Below are 23,296 nucleotides of genomic sequence, written 5' to 3'. Positions count from 1 at the left end.
CATGGCCTCATCTCCACCAGCTGCGGGCCCGTTCTGGCACTGGGGACCCCGAGGGGGTTCTGAAGTAAGGAAAAGCATCTCCCCCTCCTCTTCCTCGGCATCCCCACCTGCTGCCCTGGGGCAGGACACACATCCGAGGCCTCACTGCAGCACCGGCCCCCCCACAGCGGAGTTTTCTCTCTTTCCTTTTTATTCTCTTCCAGCAGCAACGCCTGTCATTACAGCATTCCTCCCCCCGGGGTGGCCCCCATGCTCCCCCAAAACGCAGCCTTGGGGGTGGAAGCGGCCTCTCCCTCCCCACACCAGCCTTGCCACAACTTTACCGGGGCCGCTGTGCCTCTGCCAGTGTGGCCGGCGCTCCCGCGCAGGCTCGTTCCCTGCCCAACTCCTGCCCACGCGCCTCGCCGTGGCACAACCAGCTCCGCCAGCACAGGCAGCCGCTCACCCGACGGGGCAGGCAGGGCTCCGCTCCTGCGCCTCCAACAGCCGCAGCAACGCAGGGGTTTGTCCATCCTCCGCTGCCCTCGCGGCCCTACCCGACGCGGTGGGACGGGGACGGGGCGCCCGGCCACCCTGGCTGCTCCCCGCAGGTGCTGGCGTGCCGCTCCACCTCCGCCGTGCCGAAGGGCTGCTGGCAGATGGGGCAGGACACCCAGGCGGCGGGGGATGCCTCTGCCAGCGGGGAGGAAGGCCAGGCTGCGGCGGGGTCTTCCTCCCCGCAGCGGGAGGCGTGCACGGGGAGGAGATCCAGGCTGAAGCGGCCTGTGGAAAGGGGGAAGACACGGTTGTCCCGGGCTCTCTGGTGTTGGGGTGAACTCACATGCTCCCCAAAGGCTCCTGTGACACCCTGTGATGTCCCCCCTCTGCCTGTCACTGGGCCGGGGCACCTCACACAAGCGGAAGCCAACATCCCAGCTATGGAGCTCCTGCTGCTTCTCCCTGAAAAACCAGGGCTCAACGCACAGTGGAGCTGGCGGCAGCCGCTGCTGTCCCTTTCTGCCACCATCCCCTCGCCCCTCACAGCCCCTCAAACCCAGCCGCCTCCAGTCGGAGCCCACCTCCATGCCCTGGCAGCTCCACAGCCGCTCTCTGGCGGCACAGGGCAGCTCACCCTGAGCACCACCCCACTACCAGACGGGACAGCGGGGCCGGGATGCACCCCAGCTCCCGGGGATGGAGCCTCCCCCACCTCTCCCACCACCCCTTCACCTCTCAGTCTGGGCAGGGAGCACCACTGAGCTAAGGAGACTCATCTGACAGGCCAGTGGACAGATGGATGGACGGAAGCATGTCCTGCTCCCACTCAGGCCGTTTCAGGCCAGAGGACACCCCACCACACACCCACCTGAGCAGATGGGGCAAACGCCCGTCTCCCCATGACCACTGTCCCCTCCGCTGTCGCCCCTCCTGGCCCGTCTCTCTCGGTGGCTGCGGGCTCTGGCTCTTCCTCCCGACCCGGACTGCCTTGAGGCAGCTGGCAGAGACCTGCAGAGGCATTGCAGGAGGGGTTTGTAAGCTCAGGGCTTGCTCCACTGCATCCTGCCCACCCGAAGGAGCAAGGGAACAGCCCCAGGCAGGGACCAGATCCGGCACCACACCAAAAGGGAGGAGGGAGCCGTGCACCGGCTGCCCTGCGGGCGTGGGCAAGGAGCTGGCTGGGGAACACTCGGAGCAGAGCAGTCACCGAGGTGAGGGCAGGAGAAACACGGTGACCTGAGGGATTACCTGGGAGCGCTCTGCCTGCCGTCCGGCTGCCTGCGGGCTCTCGTGCGGGCTGTGGGCGCATCCTGCGCGCACCCTGGGGAACAGCGGAGAAGGAATGAATAGTCCTGCCCTCCACCATGCGGTGCCAGATCTCCTGGCGGAAGGGGCCAGGTGAGAACGGAACCAGTGACATTCACGGGCAGCTGCCTGGCTGCGGGCACTAAATGGCTCACAGGAGGCTCCTGGGTGAGCTGTGGGATTTACCATCGTGCTCCTCTCACACCAGCAAGGAGGGTGACTTGTCCTGAGGAAGGCCACCCTGGCCAGGGCATGGGGCAGAGGAAACGGGGCCCCTCCGGGCACGGGGCATGCCCTGGCAGCTGTGGATCACCCCAGCCTGCCCCAGGTAGGGTCCCTCCAGCCATGGGCAGAGCCGTCAGCAGGACAAGATCCCTTGGGATGGTTTTGGGGAAGGTGTGTACCGGCTGGATAAAGGCTCTCGCTGCACTGCAACATGCCCTATGCCAGCCACGGGCAGCCCTGGCTCACCTGGCACCGCAGGGCCTCCTGGCTTCTCAGCTGGCGGCTCCAGGTCATTCCCCGGGGCACTTGTGCCAGCTCTGGGCCTCAGCGCCCGGCTCCGCGCCGCCGATAACACCATCTGGGCTGGGCGGCTGAGGCGGGCTGGGCTCCAGGAGCCCGGCTCCAGCTGCTGCAGGCGGCTCTTCAGCTGCTCCTCCTCCCTCGAGCTCCTGCAGACAGAGAGACCCTCAGCCCTGCGGGGAGGCGAGAGCAGGGGCTCCAGGCTGGCTGTGCAGGGAGGGGACGGAGATGGACCAGACCAGGCTACTTACGAGCGCGGTTCTGGAAAGAAAGTTCGGCAAAAGGCAGGGCTGGAGCGCCAGGGGCCGTCCGCAGGCTCAGCATCCTCCTGCGGAATCAAGGGAATGCCTCGGGGGATGGAGACTGGCACTCCATGACCCCCAACCCGGGTGCAGCCCCCCAGGTCAGCCAGGTGAGGGTCCACGTGCTCTCCACAAGGCATGAGCGGAGGGGAAGACCCATCGCCACTCCCTCCCGGCGCATTGCCAGGGCGAGGAGCACGTGGAGGCGTGAGGGGCACCTACCGGGCCTTGCTGCGAGGGCGGGGGCGGCAGGGCGTGCTCGGGGTCCAGTGGCGTGCGCACACGGAGGAAGGACAGCCCGAACTGGCTGTGCTTGCTGAAGGGCTGGCTGCAGGTGAGCCGCAGGCGGTCCCACTTCTGCCCCACCGCCAGCGCCAGGAAGTCTGCTGCAGGGGTCAGCAGTTGGGGTGGAGGAGACACACCGGGGACCGCTGTCCCAGCACCGCTCCCACCTCTGCCACTGTTGCCCCTCCAGGACCAGGACACGGTGACAACAGGGGGATTACAGGCACGGGAGAGAGGCCAGGGCAGGGGAGCAGAGCTGGTATGACACTCCTGCGGCTGCACAGCGAACAGGACAGCCGCGATCCCTGGGCTCCCCGTCCCCTTGCACCCTCCGGAGCCAGCCCCACCCGACCACCAGCCCCCAGCCCCATCCCACCGCCAGCCCCCAGCCCCATCCAACCACCAGCCCCCAGTCCCCCAGCCCTGCCCTGGGCCTCTTCGCTTTGCATCAGGTGATCTCTACCTTCCTTAAACATCCGGACCCCGCAGCGGTTCTGGTCCAGCTTCGAGTCAGCCGGCGTCATCAGCGCGACGCTGGGCACCAGGGTGAGGTAGGGCTGGTCCAGCGGCCACGAGGAACGTCCCACCTCGATCTGGAGGAAGGCGCAGCCGCAGTTGCCTGCGTTAAGGCAGGAGGGATGTGAGGCTCAGGGCAGTTGACCCTGTCTGGGGCACAGCCCTGCCGGAGCTGGTGGTGGGGGGACGCACCGACATCCACATAGCCGATGGGACTGGCTCTCTCCAGCTGCAGCTCCACTCTCAGCTGCCTGCTGCGGTCCTGGGGGCAGCTGAGCCAAGGACGCAGGCCATCCTCACGCAGCAAGTTCTCCACTGGGTATTTGGGGTCCTGCACGTGACAGCAGAGACGTGGCGTCACGCACCAGCTCCTTCCCCAGCCGCCTTCCCCTTCACCTCGCTCCTGGCGCAGCGGAGAAGCGGGGGGCTCTCTGGCAACCCGCAGAAATAGCACTTGGCTTTTTTGAGAGAGGAAGAATCATGTGTAATTTGTGTCTTTCAGCACTAATTTGTGCCCAAGAAGGAGAACTGTGGTGCTGTACCCACTCATGCCTCCTACCAAGGCCCCCCGCCTCTTCAGAGACCTCAGCAGCTCAGAGAGAAACCTCAGGCTCTGCAAACCTCCCACCCAGTGCCCCCCAAGGAAACGCCCTGGAGACCTGTGAGGAGAAGGACACGATGTAGCTGATTTTAACTGGAGCCATCTGGGATCCCCTGGGGACAACCCTCTGCTGGGCCCAAGCTTCCTTTCGGATCCCTTCAGCGCCTGGTGGGGAGAGAGGGCAGGTCTGTGATGGGTTCGAGCACCTCCCAGCGGGGAAAAGCTGGTGCTCCGGCTCCAACCAAGCCTCTGCCCCCCCGCTGCCGTGGCACAGCTCACCCCACTTTTTCAAAGGATGCAAAGTGGGGGGGCACTGGGGCAGCCATTCCATTAGACCCCCTTGACTCCTACCTCACTGTACAGCCCCCTCTGCCTCACCCCACAGCCCCTCAGCAGTCACGCTGGGTCACCCGAGACCCCCAGCCCCATCCCACCGCCCCTCAGCCTTCTTTTGCCACAGCAGTAACCCCTCCAAGTGACTCACAACCCCCCAGCCCCATTCAGCCACCCCGGTGCCCCCTGTCCTTCCCCACGACTCCCTCAGCCCCTCCAGCTCCACCTACCCGGTGGAGAAGAGAGCTCAGACCCCCCACCCGACCTCCCCAGATTCATTCTGCCATCCCAGTAGCACCCCGCCCTGCCCCACAGCCCCCCAGTCCTGCCCCACAGCTCCCTCACCCCTTTCAACCCCCCAGTACCCCCTAGTCCTGCCCCCCCAATTCGCTTCCCCATTCAATCCCTCAGTACCCCCTAGTCCTGCCCCACAGCGCCCCTCCCCATTCACCCCCCAGTCCTGCCACCCAGCCCCACCATTCGCCCCTCCAGTGCCCCCCACCCCGCCGCACCGATCCCGAAGCCGCCGCCTGAATCTCCCGCCCAAACCCGTCTGACCTCTGACCCCCGACCCCTCGGCCCGCTCCCCGCCCCTCCCCTGGGGAAGCTGAAGGGAGGACTTCAGCCCCGCCCCGCCGGCCCCGGCCTGGCCCCACACACCGGGCCCGGCCCCCCACACACCGGGCCCGGCCCCCCACACACCGGGCCCGGCCCCCCACACACCGGGCCAGCCCGGGGCTCCGCCGCGGTGCCTGACGGGACACGTAGTCCTCCAGCAGCGCCGCGTCACCGCCCCGCGCGGAGAACGCTAAGGGACCGTCTGCCATGTGCGGTGCCTCCGAACGAGCGTGAGCAGACAGGGGGAGCCGGCGGAGACGGCGGGGAGTCGGAGAAGGCGGCGGCCCCGGGCCGATGAGGCGGAGGCCTCGGGGAGTTGAAACGGTGGCCTCGGGGCGTTGAAGAGGCCAGTGTAACCGTTCCCGCCGGCGGGGACTGTGCGTCCCGCTCCGGAATTGAAAACGGCTGATGATCCCTGGCCGTGACAGCTGGCCTCTTCCTCCTGCCTGCAGTGGGACCTCTGACAGCTGTCCCACCCCTACTCTGTTCTGACTGGTCACTGGGGCAGCGTTGCCCCCCAGCGATTGGCCGGAGGTGCAGTGGTGCGGCCCGTGATTGGCGGGCGGCGGCGGAAGGAGCTGGCCGCCGGGGCCGGGGGGGACGCAAGATGGCGGCGGTGCTGGAGGTGGAGGTTGGCGGCCCCGCCGAGCGCGATGTGGAGGAGGTACCGGGGGCGGGCGGGAGCCTGCGCCGAGTGGGGGCGGGGGGGCGTCGGGGACGCTGGGAGCCTGTAGGGCGTCGGGGTAAGTGGTTGTGAGGGGCGGGTTTAGGGCTGGGGGGGTGGGGGGACATGGGGGGTCCCGGGGCCAGGGGAACATTGGGGTTCCTGGTGACAGGGCGACACTGGGGGTTTCCTGGGGAAGCAGGGGGACATTTTGGGGTCCCGGGGAGTGAGGGTGCTGCGCGCTTCTGAGGGTCCTCGGGTCTAGGGGGACATTGGGGGTCCCGGGAGGGCAAGGGGGTGCTGGGAGCTTCTGAGGGTCCCTGGGGTGGGGCAGGGGGATGTGGGGGGTCCCTGGGGCAGGAGGTTGCTGGGGGACCCTGGATATAGGGGGACATTGCGGGCCCCTGGATTTAGAGGAACATGGGTTGTCCCGCGGGCAGGGGGGTGCTGGGAGCTTCTGAGTGTCCCTGAGTCTGGGGGACATTAGGGGTCCTGGGGGGGCAGGAGGACGTTGGGTGTTCTTGGGGTGGGAGGAGGGTGCTGGGAGCTTCTGAGCGTCCCTCGGTTTAGGGGGAGGTTGGGGTTCCGAGGGGCAGGGAGATATTGAGGGTCTCGAGGACAGGGGAACACAGGATCCCTGGCCTAGGGGGCCTTTGGGTTCTTGCTGGTGACGTGCAGTGGGTCTGCAGGGCCGTGGGAGAAGGGGCCGTGGGGGGATATGGGGTGTCTGTGGCTCTCGGAGGCCCTGGGTAGGGGGTGAGAAGGGGCCACTGGGGTGGGTGGCCCCTGGGGGTGAGGGGCTGGGTGTGGATGGGGGCATTGCCTGGAGGCGGCTGTTGGGGCTGCGGGGAGCACAGGGGAGGAGGGCAGCGGTGGAACAGCCCTTAGGCTCTGTGGTGGTTTGGGCACGGGGGTATTTGCACACTGAGGTGCCGGGGGACAAGCTCTGCCGAAGGACTCTACACCCCTGAAATGGCTAAAGTGCCCATTTCCAGATGGGGTCCCCAAAGCTGAAGAGGGGCCCTGCAAACACCGTTTGGCACCTGCAAAGCTTTTCTGCTGTTAATTCATTCCCCAACTGTAAAACTCACTGCTGGAAAAGCTGTGCGGGACTGGGGGGAGTTTGCATTTTGGGGAACACGGGAACATGTGGGGCTGCTCGGGGTGCCCTTGGGTGCCGGCGGCACGGGTGATGTTCCCTCCTGGCAGCGACTCCTGCCTGTCACCTTGCCGCGCTGTGCGAACGTCCACGCTGAGATAATTAGTAGCCCTCGTTGCTCTTGGGGAATTGAAGCCGTGTGAGGTAGAGGGCTTTAATCAAAGCTCCCACTGTTCCCACGTGGGTGTTCAAGCGTTCCTGGAGATGAAAAATTACAAAGCTGAAGAAAAAATTTTAAAAATCTGCTCGGAAAGCTGGAATCAGGAGCTTCCCGAAGGGGAGCAGTGGCATGGGGATGCACACAAGATGGTCATCTGGTGCAGTCAGGGGACTTTCAGTGCTTTTCCTCAAGAACTGTTAGTTTGGCTTAAAACTTCTCAGGTGCTGAAGGTTGGTTTTGGGAAGTTTACTGGCAGGGTCAAGCACGGAGCTTCCCTTGTGTACGGCTGAGCTGTGCGAGCGAGGCAAGACCCTCTGCCTGAAGCACGGTGAGAGCTTGTGCATCGTCCCCGCACTGGGTGTTGCTGCTGAAGAGAGGGTATGGTGGGGCGGCATTGCTGCATGTTATATTTTAAGATACTCGCTGATGGCTTTCTATACAAGAGAGGTGTTCTTCCAGGCAGGTTTGAAGAAGCCCAAGGTGTACGTGTGCATGCTGGGACCGAGGTGACCTAGCCCCTCTCTGAACAAACAAGCCTGGCATCTTCCTGCAAACCTCCTCTGCCCTGATAAGTGAGACTTAAAGCAAGCTAGTTAAGCAAACAGTAAACTGTTGCACTCCTGAGCACCTTAGTTCAGCGTCAGCAGCAGATGGGAAACCTCTTCCCTGTAAAAACATGAGAGACCTGAAGTCTTTGACCCTCAAAAGTGAAATTTCTGGTTTTTAGTGTGTCAGGAAACAGCTTTTGGGTCTGGCTGAGAGGGGCAGAGGGGGTGTCACGAGGAGGCAGCTCATAAGAAGGCGCATGCAGGGCCATGCTTACCCCCATGTCATGATTCCACAAAATCCATGTCCATCCTAGGCACTGTCCTGAGATCTTGGCAGCTCTTTGGGTTAACGGTGGGGCTGGCACAGTGGAGGTCTGGAAGTGGTTTAACATTTCGCTTGGTGCAGCCATGCGTGTGGGGTGAACACTGAGCATCATGTGGCTTTGGCTCTGCCTGATTGTAACTCAGGCTGCCCTCAAAAGTTTCGTTTCATTATCAAGGCGTTTGACCAGCTGGGGCCTTTCTCCTCCCCACCGGTTGTTACTGCGCTGTTTTATGAGCAGAGGAAGTGAGGCATTGAGATTCCAAAATTCCCCTGGACTCTCACTAAAGAGCCTGCCTCTTCAACATCTGCCTCGGGTGAACAGCCGGACTCTTGGTGCTCTTGAGATATATCTTCAATTATTTCAGGTGGTTCCTCATGGGTGATGTGAAACAAGTCCTGAGTCTGGGGCTGTGGGAAAGGTGAGATCAGGTCCCGGGTGTCCTGGATCCTCAGCTCCTGTGTCTCTGCCCGGTGCTGTGCATAGCAGATGCTGGATGCTGTTAGTTTTGGTGGACAAAATACCGCAGAGCTGCCCAACATGAGCTGTGGGTGGAACAGAAACTAGCAGCTGCTTATTCTACATCCTCAAGACATTCTCCCTACCTTCCTCCCAGATTTAGAGGGTGAGGAGATGACAGCCGGCTCGCAGCAGGGCGGTTGGGTCGTGTGACTGGAGATCCTCCTGCCTCCCTGCTTCGGGATGGTGAGAAACAGGTGGTTATGGGTTTTGTATTGCAGGTGACCGCAGCCTTTGTGTTTTCCTGGAGGGAGGTAATTCCTTTGGCTGTCCCAGTGATGGGAATCGCAGGTTTGTGGTGGCTTTGGGGTCTTAGCCCCTGCTGGAAACTGGGGAGTGGCACGAGCTTCTTCCAAAGGCCACGATGCTGTGTCCGCGGAGAGAGTTAGACTTTAGTCCTAGATAGCCAATTTCTCATCACCCAGATGGGGTTGGGGTTTTTGAGAGGTTCGTGAGTTGTGGAGGAGACAGAGGGCAGAAGATATCCTTCTTAATTCCTTATTTTTTTAAATAAATGTTGTCCTAAGAGCTGTGGCTGGTCGCATGCAGCGTGTCCTGCGCTGGTGTCAGAGGAGGCTGCTGCAGGAACGGGTTGGTGCTTGAGGCTCAGTAGAGCATATCTTCAGATAGTCAGTCGTCCTCGTGGTTCTCATCTAACCCCTCTCCTCTCTAGGCTGGTAAAGGGATATTTAAGAGCAGAGGCTCTTCAGCCTGGCTGATGGGGATAGAAAAGGACCCAAAAACTGGGTGTTGAAGTGAGTCAAACCCAAACTAGAAACAGAGTGAACGCTTAACGGTGAGAGCAGGTGCTTCCTGGTGTCATCCCTCACGCTTGGATTCACCATTGCTGTTTGGTTTTTAGAACCAGAACTAGATCCCTTTGCTAAGAGAGCATGCAGATCAAGAAGGGGTTAAGCGGAAAGTCCAGTGTGGGGCGGCTGCTCTGCCAAGTCTTGTCTGACAGTCACCAGATCACTCCTGCTCTGCCTGAACCTCCCGTCTGCCACGTCCCGGCCCTCCCTTAATAAAGTTAATCCTGGAGCTTTAAGCTCTGGGGGATCTGGTGACGCTCAGTCCCTGTAATTGGGGGAAGATTGTGTCCAACGCTGCAGTTCCTGCGCCTGCGAGGACAGATCAGATGGCGGTTGCTGTTGGCTTTGGAGGAAAAAATGGCATTTTTCTCCATTTTCATTCTCCTCTGTGAAATGCCGGTGGGATTCCCTCAGGGATTGGGGCTGAGAAGGACACACAAGCTCGCCGGGGGATAGACCTGCGCCAGAGCTGGGCCAACAGGCACGTGGGGTTTCTCAGCTTCTCCCGCTTGCAGTGACCTGAGGATATTTTTAAAACTACTATTTTTTTACTGCTTATTTGAGCCGCTCTTCCGACTACGACTTGTGTAGCTGACTTTTTGAAGGGAAAGCAGTGACCGAACCAATTAATCTGGATGTGGATGCTCGAGGAACAGAAGAGCTCGGGGGATTTGGGCGATATGAGCGCACTTCTCGGAGCCAGCATCAGATTGTCACCACCTACACGCGGTTTCCTACGCAAGCCAGCGAGCTCGAACAGGGATTTTCATATATCTATTTTTTGCATCTCTCTAAGTACCGAAGCGCTTCTCGAGGGCCCCGGGGACCGAATCTCTCACAGGTGTTGCTCTAGGGCGAAGCGCAGCAGACATGTGATGGCGTGCAGACGGATTGCTGCCAGGCGGGCGTCTCCCTGCCTCCTCACCCCGGGGTATAATTAAGCTCCGCAGAGGAAGCGATGCATCCACACATGTCCTCGGCCGAGCCTGGGTGCAATTGGAGGTGCTGGCTCCAAGACACCTCTTTGGGGAAAGGCCCTGAGGGATCTGCCATGCGTCACAGGGGTAAAGGTTGAAGCCGGAGGTTCCGTACCTGGTGATCAGAATCCAGGGCGAGGTGGAGCACGTTCCCGTGTACACGTCTCCAGTGCGTGCAGGAAAGCGCGATAACAAAGTCCTTGCTCTGACTTGTTTTTGACCTCTCTTCTTATGGCCCCAGGCCTGTGTGCTGGTAAACATCGGGCGCGGGTCATTCAGGGCGGCCGGAAGGGGTTGTGTGTCGTACCAAGGAAAGGTGACATGAAGCCGGAGATGCGGGATTTCGTTTGCTGCATCCTCAGTGCTGTGTGTCAGGGTTTGGGCTGGCACGGGGACGAGCGCTGCCTGGCCAGCGAGGCCCTGCAGGGACATGGGTGGTGCTGGAGGCCTCTCATGTGAAGATATAAAGCTCCAAGAGAAAGCCAAAATGCAATGTCGAAGGTCCCCCCCACCCCTCCTCAGTCCAAATGCCTTGTGGTGAGAGCTTTCACACCAAATCTCACTGGGGAAACTCAGGGATTCTGTGAGACTCGGCCTCTGGGTGAGGTTTGGGTGCTGCTCGCTTGCAAGCTGAGAAGGTTAGCGCAGAGTCGTGGTTCTGCGGGATGAGGGGAAGCTTTTAAATCACTTAAATCCAGTTCCTTCTGTCCCCTAAACCTGTCACATGGAGCGTGTCCTTAACACCCTGCGTCCAGCCTGGCAGTTTCATCTGGCGATAAGCACGGATTGCTTTCGTCACTAATAACAGCAACTCCCGTTGCTCTCAGTCGCTCCAGTCGGGCAAAAACTTTGCTGCCTGTAACGCTTGGGAAGAACTTCCAGACACGTCAGCAAAGCAAGTCCTAAATTCTTTTTCCTCAATTCTTTCTGAGATTTTCTTCTGGCGACAGTTTGGTGCTGGTGTGCAGGCGCCACCCTGTGTCCTGCAGACTGGTGGGGTTTTGGGCTTGCGTCTCCCTCCTGTTACTGGCATGTGCTGGGATCGCTCCAGGACTCTGCAGCCCTCCCCCGGAGGGTCGAAGGACGGCCTGGGCTGTGGTGTCACCATGGGCACGTCGAGGGTTTGGTGTTTAAAGCTTCTGAATCCAGGGTTTTCCTTCTTCAGGTTCTCAAAGAGCAACCCCAGGGGTCTCGCGGGGTGGCTTTGCAGCTGACTCCGGCACTGCTGCTGGCACTGGTGGGGTCTCACCGGGAGATGCAGGAGCCGGATGCTGTGTCAGTGTCACTTGTAGCGAACAGGCAGCATAGACACAGCACGGCCTCGCTCGTGTGGGGCAGAACCCAGCATCCATGCTGTTTGGGGGGGATGAAGTAAATAACTTATCCGTTCAAGGCTGGTACTGCTGCTCCCAGACTTCAGCGGCTGATTTCTTTGGTGGTTTTGTTTCTTTTTCTTTCTCCAGGTCGATCTTTCGCACTTGTCCCCAGAGGAGAGATGGAGGTGAGTCTGTGTTGTGAGGTGAAACGATGCTACAGCTTGAGTGAGCTCCTGCTCCCGACCGGAGCTACCAGCAGCCCAGCCCGTGTTCGCAGCGGGAAGGGACAGGGTCAGCCTTCCCTGCGCAGCATTATTTGTTAGGAGGCAGTGTGAACTCTCCTGAAAGGCAACACTAATGGTTTTCTTTTAAACTGCCTGCTAGTTATTCCTCTTTTTCCTTAGCCAAACCAATTTGAGATGCTTGTTGGAAAGCAAGGTAAGGCTGGTCTTCTCCCAGTATTAATTTACAAAGGACAGCTTAAGGTCATAGACTTTGGCATATTTGTTGGGTTTGGACTTTTTTTTTCTCCCCCTAACTTGAACTGTCTTGTCAGCTTAAGACCAAGGTGTAGGGGTGTTACAGGTCTTAATTCTGCCTTCTTTTTTGCTCAGACAGCACAAGCTGTGAAGAAACCCCAGGTGTCTGCAGAGCATCAGCCTGGAAATCACTTGTTCCAGGATGCAAATGGGGTGGCCCAGGGCAGAGGGGATGATTTGCTGGGGTCTGGGGGTTCAGCCGGCTGCACATCGTGGACTCCCACCAGCCCATCCAGCCTTTCCCATGCTGGGCGAGAGGGAGAATGGTCCCGGTGCGTCTGAAACTGGGCTGAGGGTTTGGTAGTGAGAGTTAGCGCACGCTCGTGGTGTCAGACAGCTGCGCAGGTGATGCTGTGGCACCGGTGAGCTGCCGGGTGCGTTACGTGAAACGTGGGCCCCGCGTTCGTTAGTTCAGGTACGTCGGGACGCGTTATCTCTGCTGCGTTCGCACCAGGATGGGCTGGATGGCAATCTGGGCTTTCACTGTTTCAAAACGAGCTATCTGAGAGAAGCCTTTTGTCCGTTCGCCTCTGATTGCCAGACAGCACGCGTCTCCTCGGCACTCCTTCGTGGTGTCTCAGTCTGCTCTTCCTGGCTTCCCCAGCGCCGAGGTGTCTGGCAGCCCCACCGTGCTGTTAGCGTGCGGTCTGTGCCCGCGTGCTCTTCAGCCGCCTTTTCCCTCTTGTTGCAGGGTGGAGCATGCACGGATGCACGCCAAGCACCGCGGTCACGAGGCCATGCATGCTGAAATGGTCCTCATCCTTATCGCCACGCTGGTGGTGGCACAGCTCCTGCTGGTTCAGTGGAAACAGAGGCACCCTCGCTCCTACAATGTAAGTGTCTCCCGCGCACGCGTTTTGTCTCCGAGGCTGAGCGATGCTGTCCTTTAGCTGATGAGTATGTTCGTGTTTTTCTCCTCTTGGCTGGTGTTGAGATACCCTTGTCTTCCCAATGGTGTATGAGGATTCTAGCTAGGGATGAGGATGGACGCGCCTGGAGGCAATAAGTTTCTGTTATAAGTGAAGCCAATAACTCAGTTTTACGTAGTGCTTTGACACCAGGTGATGGGCTGTCGTCCCTCAAGTATTGTCCTTAGGGTGAAACAAAGGGAAGCTGCGTTTTCTGGGTGCTTCCTCAGCAGCGATGGGAGCTTGTTGCTGCTGGGACCCTGGGTTTGACAGTTCCTGCAGCAGTGCTGCCTCTTGCGGCTCCCCCGGCTTGTCAGGGACTGCTGTTTTACCTAAGATGACCTCACTCTGACTTCCTTATCGTAATTAATGTTTCCAGGCAATACCCGTAATTCTCTGTAACCTTTAAACCGAATCTGTTTGCCTGTGCCCTCTGGCAGCACCACACGAGCTCAGGCTGTAGATCCCCTTTGGGAATGGGCAAGTCTGAAACCTCCTGCTGTGCCTGTCTCCTTGTTTAATACTTGTCCGAGGCACCTGTGGTTGCAGCGTTCAAGACCCTGGCAAGGCAGAGGTTTATAGAGCCGCCTTACAACAACTAGTTAGGTGGATCATCTCCTCTACCATCCTCTGGCAAGGTTTCCTCTCTTTTCCTCCAGCTCCAGTCCTCTTCTACTAAAGGAGGCCTGGCTGCTGCCTCTGACTCCCTCAGTGAGGCTCTGAGCCTGTTCTCTGGGTGCCACAGACCAAACCTCCTGACCAAACCTCCACAGACCAAACCTCCCAAGTACCCTGGTGCTGTTCAGGGCCCTTTGATGCAGGCAGGAGAACGGCTGCCAGGACTGGCAGGGTGTGTTACATGTCTGATGAGCAGAGAACCAGCTCAAAATGCCTTTCCTCTGTTTTGCCAGATGGTGACCCTCTTCCAGATGTGGGTAGTGCCTCTGTATTTCACAATCAAGCTGTACTGGTGGCGGTTCCTGGTAATCTGGGTGCTCTTCTCAGCAGTCACAGCTTTTGTCACCTTCAGGGCGACTCGAAAACCTCTGGTACAGACAACGCCCAGGTTAGTACATGTGTTCCTGAGAGAACTCCTCAGCCCTGGGGTAACCACTGCGAGAAGCTCTTTCCAGTTTCAATGCCACAAGTCATTGTCTTAAATTTTGCACCCCGGGGGTGTGCAATCGCTGCCCGCCTCGGCCGCTGTGAAGCAGTAACTGGCTGCCGGCAGCCAGCCTGACGCGTGTGGCACCCGAGTGGGTGGTGGAGAGGCAGATACCGCGTGGGCTGGGGCCTCACCAAGGGCTTTCCCGGCATGAAGCACCCTTGTTTACGGCCACTGGAGATCCCAGGGTTTCTAGTTCAGAAATTTAGACTGAGCTGCCCTGGCTGTGGTGAATCTGTAGCTTGAATTAGAAATTTAGAGCTCTCTTGCCTAAATGGATAGGCGAAGCGTCTGCAAACAGCACCATCCAGGTTTAAAGAGTAAAACTCTTCAGGCGCTCAGTGCGGTTTCATTCAGGAAAAATGAAATAGTTAAATTCTTGTTTTAATTCTTTACAGGCTGGTTTATAAATGGTTTTTACTAATATACAAGATCAGCTATGCCACTGGAATCGTAGGGTACATGGCTGTGATGTTCACGCTTTTTGGTCTTAACTTATTATTCAGGTGAGTGAATCTCTGGTCCCTCTCCTGGGGCGGGGGATGTAACACACCGCGGGGAATAAGGCATTGGCTATGACTCTGGAAAAGGTGTTCTCTTAGCAGTCTGATTCACGGGGCCAAAGTGACTCTTGGGGTGTCCTCTCCCTGCTGGGAGGGTGGCGGGAGAGGTGCTGGTACCTGAACTGGTCAGGGTCGCTGGAGAGCCCTGCTTCCAGCTCCGTCGTGTCGGCAGGTCCTCCAGCTCTGCGCCTCTCCAGCCTGGGGGCAGCAGCGGGATTTCCTTTGCTACCCTGATAAAGAGGTACCTGCAACAAGCAGCCAGCCCAGGGGTGGTGGCGGAGGACCCTAGCCCCAGCCATCTTCCTGTTCGGAGAGGTTGATTCCTCCTCTGGAATATGAGGAGACCTGGCTACTGCCTGCAGAGATGTGACAGGGTTAACTGGAGGCTTACTGGGAGCTGATCTGATGCATGAGATAGTTGGAGATCGCTGCAGTTGCTCCTTCCAGAGGCTGGTGAGGGCGATGGGCAGTGGGTGTTAGAAAGCCAGGGTGTTACACCCACACCTCCCTTCACATGCTGCTTGTTGACAACTGAGGTGAAGCTTCCCCAAAGCGGGGGCTGGGGTTGTGCTGGGCAGGCACCCCGAAGACCTCCGTGGGTGATGCTTCCCAGTGATGTGCGTCCGCTGCCATGGTGGGCCGCTCTGGCGACAGAGTTAGTGCCACGGGCTGTGCCAGCACGCTGGCTTTGTGCCCCTGCAGCCCCTCCCCCAAAAAAGCTCTTCATGTCATTTGGGCTCTTCTGTTGTAGAATTAAACCAGAAGATGCGATGGACTTTGGGATCTCCCTCCTCTTCTATGGTCTTTACTACGGGGTGCTGGAGCGGGACTTTGCTGAGATGTGTGCGGATTACATGGCCTCGACGATCGGGGTGAGTTAACGCTGTGCCGTCCCCCAGGCGAGAGTCCTGCCCTGTTAGGGGGGGCCTGAAATGCATCAGTCGCAGCAGCAGCTTTTGCCTCCCCAAAACGGGAAAGTGCATCAAACTCCCCCCTTGGGGAAGGGCTCCCTGAGGCTGCCGCCTTCCTCGCTGTGCCCACCTCCGTGGTGCCTGGGCTGGGAGGTTTCTGACCTAACTACAGTTGATCTGAGATCCTTCCGTAAGAGCAAAGCATCTGCAGGTGTTCCCTTGCCCCCAGAAGCACCAGAAATGAGGAGTGGAAGGACCTGTCCAGCTGCTCTAGACTCCTGACAAATTATTTCTCTACCTGGACCTTTAAAATCTCCAGTGCCAAAGAGTGCTCCTGTTTCTGGGTCCGTGCTGTGGATTCGTTGCCTCCTGACATCCCTGGGGATGGAGGGCACGTTCCTGCGTGCCTGCAAGCCTAAAATCTGTAGCCCACTCAGCTAGTACCAAAAAACCCCACTCCACCAAAAAATAAGTGACCTAGGACACCAGTGGAGTAGGTCATGTTGCTTCTTTGCAGCAGCTCTTTAGGGTCTTGGATTTTGTGTTTCCTCTCTGAGCTTGCTGCTGCTGCCCCTTGGAGGTGCTGCCTGGCAGGACTGGGGAGCCCCAGCCCCTCACTGGCCGCCTCCCACTTGTACTGGGACACGTTGGCAGAGCTCGGGGCTCCCCCAGGGCAGGCAGTGGGCACCAGGACAGGCCTGCAGCAGCCCAGGCGCTCCCCTGGGGTCCAGCCTGGCTGCAGGGCTGCTGGGAGGATGCTGCCACCAGCTGGCACTGCAGCCTGAGGGCTCCATCAGATGCTCGGAGGGAAGCCATGCTGGCGCTCTGCCTGAGACGTGTTTTGCTAGTGATACTAAACTAGGAGGAGTTGTGGACTCCCTCAAGGGTAGAGAGGCCTTACAGTGAGATCTGGATAAGCTTAGAGAGGTAATCACCAGCTGTATGAAATTTAACAAGAGCAAGTGCTGGATTCTCCACCTGGGACATGGTAATCCTGGTTATACATACAAACGGAGGGGGCAAGAGGCTGGGGAGCAGCCCCACGGAAACAGATCACAGAATCCCAGGCTGGCAGGGGTTGGAAGGGCCCTCTGGAGCTCATCCCGTCCCACCCCGTGCTGGAGCAGGCACACCCAGAGCAGGGGCACAGGGCCGCGTCCAGGCGGGGGGTGAATGTCTCCAGGGAAGGGACCCCACAGCCTCCCTGGGCAGCCTGTGCCCCTGCTCTGGCACCCGCACAGGGAAGGGTTTGTCCTCATGTTCAGGTGGAACTTCCCGTGTTCCAGCTTGTGCCCGTGGCCCCTTGGCCTGGCGTTGGGCACCACTGAAAAGAGCCCGGCCCCATCCTCCTGACACCCGCCCGTCAGATATTGATAAACATTGATGAGACCCCCCTCAGCCTTCTCTTCTCCAGGCTGAACAAGCCCAGGTCTCTCAGCCTTTCCTCCCAAGGGAGATGCTCCAGCCCCTGATCCCCTTGGCAGCTCTGCGCTGGCCTTGCTCCAGCAGTTCCCTGCCCTTCTTGAACTGGGGGGCCCAGAACTGGCCGCAGCCCTGCAGGTGTGGCCTCACTGGGGCAGAGCAGAGGGGGAGGAGAACCTCCCTCGCCCTGCTGGCCACACGCCTTTCCATGCACCCCAGGACACCGCTGGCCCCCTTGGCCCCAAGGGCCCGGTGCTGGCTCAGGGTCACCTCGCTGCCCCCCAGCACCCCCAGGGCCTCTCAGCAGAGCCGCTCTCCAGCAGGTCACCCCCAGCCTGTGCTGGTGCGGGGGGTTGTTCCCCCCCAGGGGCAGGACCCTGCGCTGGCTCTTGCTGAATTCCCCGAGGTTCCCCTGGGCCCAGCTCTCCAGCCTGGCCAGGACTCGCTGGATGCCAGCACAGCCTTCGGGTGCATCAGCCGCTCCTCCCAGCTTGGTGTCATCAGCGAACTTGCTGAGGTTACGCTCTGTCCCATCATCCAGGTCACTGATGAATGTGTTGACCAGGCCTGGACCCAGCACAGACCCCTGGGGAACACCACCAGTGACAGGCCTCCAGCCAGGCTCTGCCCCACTGATCACGACCCTCTGAGCTCTGTTGCTGAGCCAGTTCTCAACATCAGCTGCAGATCTGGGGGTCTGGGTTGATGGCAAGTTGAAGAGGAGCCAGCAGCATGCCCTGGCAGCCCAAAGGGCTGCCGGTGTCCTGGGACGCATGGAGTGCAGTGAGCTGGTCAAGGGAGGCGATGGTCCCACTCTGCACTGCCCTGCTGCGGCCCCACCTCGAGTCCTGGGTGCAGTTTGAGGTGCCTCAGTACAAGGCAGGCATCAAACCACGAGAGTGTGCCCGGAGGAGGGTGACTGAGATGGTGAAGGATCTCGAGGGTGAGACTGACGGGTGCTGAGGTCACTTGGCTTGTTCAGCCTGGGGAAGAGCAGGCTGAGGGGTGCCCCCATCGCAGTCTACACCTTGCTCAGGGGGTGTAGCGGACAGGGAGGTGCTGATCTCCTCTCTCTGGTGACCAGCGATAGGACGTGAGGAAATGGGATGAAGCTGTGTCAGGGGGAGTTCAGGCTGGACTCTAGGGAAAGGTCCCTCACTGAGAGGGTGGCCAGTCCCTGGGATGGGCTCCTGGGGCAGTGGTCACAGCACCAAGCCTCTTAGAGTTCAAGGAGCACCTGGATGATGCTTTTAGTCATATGATTTAGTGTTAGGCAGTCCTGTGAGGAGCCTGGAGTTGGACTCAATGATCCTGATGGGTCCGTTCCAATGTGAGATATTCTACGCTTCTACTTCTCCCAGCCTGTCCCTGGGAGCCGGGACACGGCACGCGTGACCCGGGGCTTGTGGCTGTCCCTGGAGCATGTGGGACCAGAGCTGCGTGCGGGGAGACCCCGCTGCGTGCCCGCACCCTCCTGCGTGCCGCGTCAGGCCGGTGCTGAGCCGACAGGCTTGGTAAATGGCGGGGGATGGCTGCTCTGTGCTCGCTCCTCCACCGGCCGAGCTTCAGGGATGTGCGGGGCTGGAGGCTTGGGTTGTATTTGCTGGCTCGGGCAGTATTCGACTGCCAGCCCAAGGTTGTCATCTTGGGTCAAAGCTGCGACCTCCAGCTTGTCCCGCTCTCACCTGCAGCCTCTGCCCTTGCTGCCAGGCATGGGTGCACCGGCCCCGGCCAGCGGCCGACAGCTCAGCCAGCCATCGGGGAGCGAAGCGGGGTGGTCCCCGGCATGGGGAGGAGGCACACGGGGATGGCAGAGGGTCTGGGGTGCGGTGGGCCACTGCGTCACTGAGCACCTCCCTGTCCTGTTGTAGTTGTTTCCCGCAGCTGGACCTGTAATAAGGTTTTTAAGCCCAAAAGGCCGAGGCTGGACTCCTCGGGCGCTGACCCCAGCCCTCCTTAAAGCTTAGCCGCCCCGACGCGGGCGTGGGACGTGTGCCCTCCCGCTGTCACCGCTCTCCCTCTGCTCTGCCCTCGCTCAGTTCTACAGCGCCTCGGGGATGCCCACCAAGCACCTCTCTGACAGCGTCTGCGCCGTCTGTGGCCAGCAGATCTTCGTGGACGTCAACGAGGAGGGGATCATCGAGAACACCTACCGCCTCTCCTGCAACCACGTGTATCCTTCTCCTCCGGAGGCCAGCCCCTCGCCTCGCCAGCTCCCTGCCGGGGCTGGTGGTGCTGAGCTCCTGCCCCGGGGCTTCCCCCACCTGGGGTGAAGAAATGCCTGTCCTGGGACTTGGGGCCATTCTGCTGATTTTGCACATGATCCTTGCCTGTGTCACAGCTGACTTGTCATCGAAAGAGAGTCCTGCGTGTTCCTGAAATCACTTCCTTGCCTCCGTGTGCGTTACAAGTGGTTGTTTGCTCTTCCTTCCCCTCCCCAGCTCTGCCTGCTCCTCTGGGGCTGCCGTGGAGCTGCACCTCACTTTCCACCTGCTTTTGCCAAATCTGCTGGCACCTTTCTGCCCGGTGCTTGCTGCTGTGTCAGCTCCGGCGGTGTGAGGTAGGGGGGCACCTCCAGCCCCCCTGGTCCAGTGTGGTCGGTTGGCTCCAGCCGCAGCCTGGCTGCTTCCTCCTTCCCCAAAGCGCCTCTGGCTGCGCACGAGGTTTCTGGTGCCCTGGAATTGCTCAGCTCTCCCCGTCAGCTGATTGATACGCAGTCGGTTTGGAAACTGGAAGTCCTGGTCGTGGCTCAGCCCCAGCAGGGGATGGAGCAGGGGTTTTTCTGGCAGTGACTCAGCAGTGGAGATGGGATGTCCTCTGGCACCGCCTGCATTACTGGCTGCAAGGGGGTTTCCAAACTGGGCCTGAGCAAAGGTCACGCCAGCAAAACTCATTGCCTAAATTTATGCTCTATAAACTGGCTGGTGGGGTTTACGCTGGCCTGGCCCCAGCAACCGACCCTGCGCGGGGCCCGGGGCTGTGTGTCGCCCACCCTGCGGCAGCTCCGGGTGGGGGTTTGTCGGAGGAGTCAGTGCTTCTGGCAGCCTGGATCAGCGCCTGCACGCTCCAGGGCCAAGGAGAGAGCGGCTCCCGCTGCTGCCCTCCGGCATTAACCCTTGGTTTGAGCAGCAGAGGCATTACTTGGGGGAGTTTGTTTGCTCAGTGACACCCTCATGCGTGGCAGGGTCCCACGTCATGGCGAGCGGCCTCGCCTCACCCCAGGGCTACGCCGTGGGGCCCCGGCTGTGGCCACCTCATCTTTCCGTGTGCCTTTGGGCTGTGCTTGGGTTGGGCAAATCCTCATGACCCGTCTGCCGTGACGCAGCATAGCTGGCACCTGGAAGTCGGGCCCTGGGGAGAAATTCCTTAAAGCTGTTGTTGAAGCCTGTGTGGGAGCCTTGTGTAATGCACGCAGGCAAGTTTGCAGAGCTCTCCTGGGCTGTACAAACCTTCCCAGTGCTCAAACTGCCAGTGTTTTTCAGCCAGACACATCCCTGCCAGTCCTCTGGCTCTCACCCTCATATCAAGGAGCTTCCCTGCACGCCGACATCAGTGTAGCCTGGCTCTGGTGTCAGCGTGTGCCGGGCTACGCGTGCGCTGGCGGCATCCGTGAAGGGTTTGTGTTTCATCAGTGCCCGGCGCGTTGGTCGTAGCCCATGTGATGCCTCCCGCCATCCTGGGAGCCCCTTCCTCTGTCCCTGGAAGGTGCTGCACCTTCTAGGAAAGGACCACGGTTGTGCAACGCAGCCGTCCTTGCACAGTGTGGATGTTTCCTGTCCCCCCCATGCCGTGCCGTGGCGATGACTTTCTTAACCATGATGGTTTCCTCTACGCTTGGTTGTGTGTGTGTGTGTCCCCGCTCCAGCCCGAGGCAGTTCCCCTTAACGTGCTGCTCCCCAGGTTTCATGAGTTCTGCATCCGTGGCTGGTGCATCGTCGGGAAGAAGCAGACGTGTCCATACTGCAAAGAGAAGGTGGATCTCAAGAGGATGTTCAGTAACCCGTATCCTTTCTCCTCATGGGACCCAGTGCCTCGCGAAGGGGAGGAGTGGGTAGAGCACAGGAGGGCTTCGGCGCCGTGCCTGGGAGCTGCTGGCTGCTCATTTGGGCTTGCCTGGTGCCCCGGGCAGGTCCCTGCCAGCCCGCAGCGGTGGCGGAGACCCTGCAAAACCCACCCCTGAGCCGGGCATGTCGCCTGGTAGGGAGCGATGGGAACGTCAGGGTACCTGGGTGCTGAACCCCCAGGTGCTGGGTTTGCTCTCTGTGGGTGCCCCAGCTCGGTGGCTGGGCGTGTCCGTCCCACGGGAGGAGGAGGTGGTGAAGCTGGGTCCCCCCTGGCTGCACCCTGGACCCTCCCTGTTGAGGCGCAGCCCAGGTGAGCTTGGCCTGAGGCCCATGTTGGGGCTCTGTCCCCCCAGCCCCTGCGGGGTGGCAGCTTTGGGGGTCTCCTGGGTGGGCTGCGCTCCTCTCGCCCCTCTCCCCGTGGCTCTTTAACTCCTTCCCACCCAGCTGGGAGAGGCCTCACGTCATGTACGGGCAGCTGCTGGACTGGCTGCGCTACCTGGTGGCCTGGCAGCCGGTGATCATCGGACTGGTCCAGGGCATCAACTACATCCTGGGGCTGGAGTAAGGGCAGGCGCTGGGGAGCCGTGCAGCCATGAGAGGATGCGTGCCCAGGGCAGGGGACAGCGGCCGGCTGGGGACGCCGGCTTTTCTCCGTCACCTCTCAGGACCTCGGTCGCCCCCGAGGACGGCGTCAGGGGGCCGAGGGAGGACTCTGCCCTGGGGTCCCCCCACCCCGCTAGGGCTGGGGGAGTCTTTTTTTTAAAAGCGGTTATTTTAACGAGCGTATTTAAAACTTTCTATTGCAGATGAAGAGACGCTTGTCCCGTTTCCCTCCCCCAGCCCCTCCCTGGCCCTTCACACCAAGCTTTTGGCTTTGGGAGGGCCGTTCTCCATCTCCCTCTCCTGCCGCTCTGCTGGGGGAGGCGACGGAGAGGGCCGAGGCTTTGCCGGCTCCCCGCAGCAGCCCTGCTGGCAGCGAGGAAGGGACACGGGGAAGCAGGGTCAGGTTTGGGCCCCTCGGCTGCGTGGGGCTGGAGCCCTGGAAGGGGGGACGGAGGGGCGCTCAGCCGCCCCGGCACTGAGCGCTGCGGGTTGGACTCTGGGCTGCCAGGTCCCCATCCCGGGGCTGTGGGCGTGCGGGGAGGAACCGAGCCGCTCTCCTGCGCTGTGACGGTGGGCTCTGCCTGCGCCCTGCCTCGGGGAACCCTTTTGTACGCTCCCCTCTTTTCTACGTTCCTCCCCGGCAGCATTGCCCGGCTGCTGTGGCTTGGGGGCCAGCCAGGGCACGCAGCGGGGCCGCGCCAGCTCCCTGCACCCGTTTCTGTGATGGTGACGGTACGTGGAGAGCAGCCCCAGAGCGGGTTGTCGCTGCCCGGGGCTGGGGGGACGCCTCACTGGGCATTGCTGGTTTTGGCACTGGAGTAGCAGGGATGGAGCGAAGGGCTGGGCTGGTGCCGGTGTTTCCCTGCTCCGGCATCGCTCCGCTCCGCCTCGCCGTGCCGGTGCGTGGAGCTGTGCCTCCGTTCCTCTTGCGCAAGGGACATTTTGAGCTCATTCATTGGCAGCGGGTGGGTGACAGCCCGTGACAGCAGCGTGCAGGGGGAAGGTCCCCAACCCCGGGGCTGGCCGGGGCCTTTTGGGGGTGGCAGGGAGCCGGGGGGAGCTCCAGCGTGTCCGCTGAGGGTGGCGGGGTCTGGCAGGAGGATGCAGTGAGGGGACGCGAGGCTCTGTCACCCCATTTGTGGCGCGTGGGGCTGCGCTGCTTCGTGCAGGGGATTCGGGAAGTGGCCGCGGCGGCTCGGCTGCAGGTGCAGCATGGGCTGCGTCACCCGGCGGGGGAGACCCGGCCTCGTGCCTCGCTGAGTCCTTTTGGTTTTCTTTCGGGTGAAACCACGTCACAATGTTGTGCCAAACACAGAAATAGAATCCTGGAAACGGAGATATGGCCCAGGGTTTTTCTTGATCGTCTTCCGTGTCCCGCCTTTGTGCTCCCCCTCCATGGGGGATGGATCCCCCGTGGGGCTGGGGACGATGCACCCTCGCTGCACCCCCTGCCTGCATGTTTTGCCTCATGGTACCCTGAGCTCATGTGGGTCAAGCTTTCATGGGGATGGTGGGGGAGCGGAGGGTGCTGAGCCGTCCCCGCTGCAGTAGCCACCTCTGGCCCCTCGCTGGCCACGGGACCCCTGGGCCAGCGCTGTCGCAGCCCCGGCTCTCGGTGCTCGTGGGTGCTGCGGGGAGGATGCAGCCACCATCCTTAGCCTGGTGGGAGGAAGGGGCCGTG

General features: G+C 60.7%; 2 protein-coding genes across 6 annotated transcripts; one reads left to right on the top strand and one right to left on the bottom strand.

Annotated features, from left to right (window-relative positions):
• Positions 1-9: 9 nt before the first annotated feature.
• XNDC1N (XRCC1 N-terminal domain containing 1, N-terminal like) lies at positions 10-4,889 on the bottom strand. Of its 5 annotated transcripts, none has more exons than XM_075102564.1 (10): positions 4,857-4,889; positions 4,070-4,176; positions 3,603-3,741; positions 3,358-3,513; positions 2,832-2,995; positions 2,559-2,635; positions 2,254-2,456; positions 1,726-1,798; positions 1,346-1,485; positions 10-762 (listed from the first exon to the last, which is right to left on the bottom strand). In XM_075102564.1, exons 2-10 carry the CDS (start codon positions 4,112-4,114, stop codon positions 533-535), a joined length of 1,227 nt encoding a protein of 408 aa, XP_074958665.1. In that variant the 5' UTR covers positions 4,115-4,176; positions 4,857-4,889; the 3' UTR covers positions 10-532. The 5 variants fall into 5 exon arrangements, with proteins under 5 accessions (XP_074958665.1, XP_074958579.1, XP_074958485.1 ...); XM_075102478.1 differs by lacking the exon at positions 4,857-4,889 and adding an exon at positions 4,291-4,471 and having other exon boundaries at positions 200-762; XM_075102384.1 differs by lacking the exon at positions 4,857-4,889 and having other exon boundaries at positions 200-762; positions 2,832-2,992; positions 4,070-4,474.
• A 629-nt stretch (positions 4,890-5,518) lies between these two features.
• Positions 5,519-22,951, top strand: RNF121 (ring finger protein 121). The gene is made up of 9 exons (XM_075102789.1): positions 5,519-5,626; positions 11,588-11,625; positions 12,671-12,812; positions 13,799-13,953; positions 14,451-14,558; positions 15,367-15,487; positions 18,988-19,121; positions 20,849-20,950; positions 21,457-22,951. The coding sequence occupies exons 1-9, from the start codon at positions 5,570-5,572 to the stop codon at positions 21,575-21,577; spliced, it is 978 nt and encodes a 325-aa protein (XP_074958890.1). The 5' UTR covers positions 5,519-5,569; the 3' UTR covers positions 21,578-22,951.
• Positions 22,952-23,296: the final 345 nt, after the last annotated feature.

This window comes from Phalacrocorax aristotelis, chromosome 1 (genome assembly GCF_949628215.1).
Source record: "Phalacrocorax aristotelis chromosome 1, bGulAri2.1, whole genome shotgun sequence".
Classification (NCBI taxonomy): Eukaryota; Metazoa; Chordata; class Aves; order Suliformes; family Phalacrocoracidae; genus Phalacrocorax; species Phalacrocorax aristotelis.
Note: the sequence above shows the minus strand (reverse complement) of the source record. Positions and strands in the feature narration are given on the sequence as shown.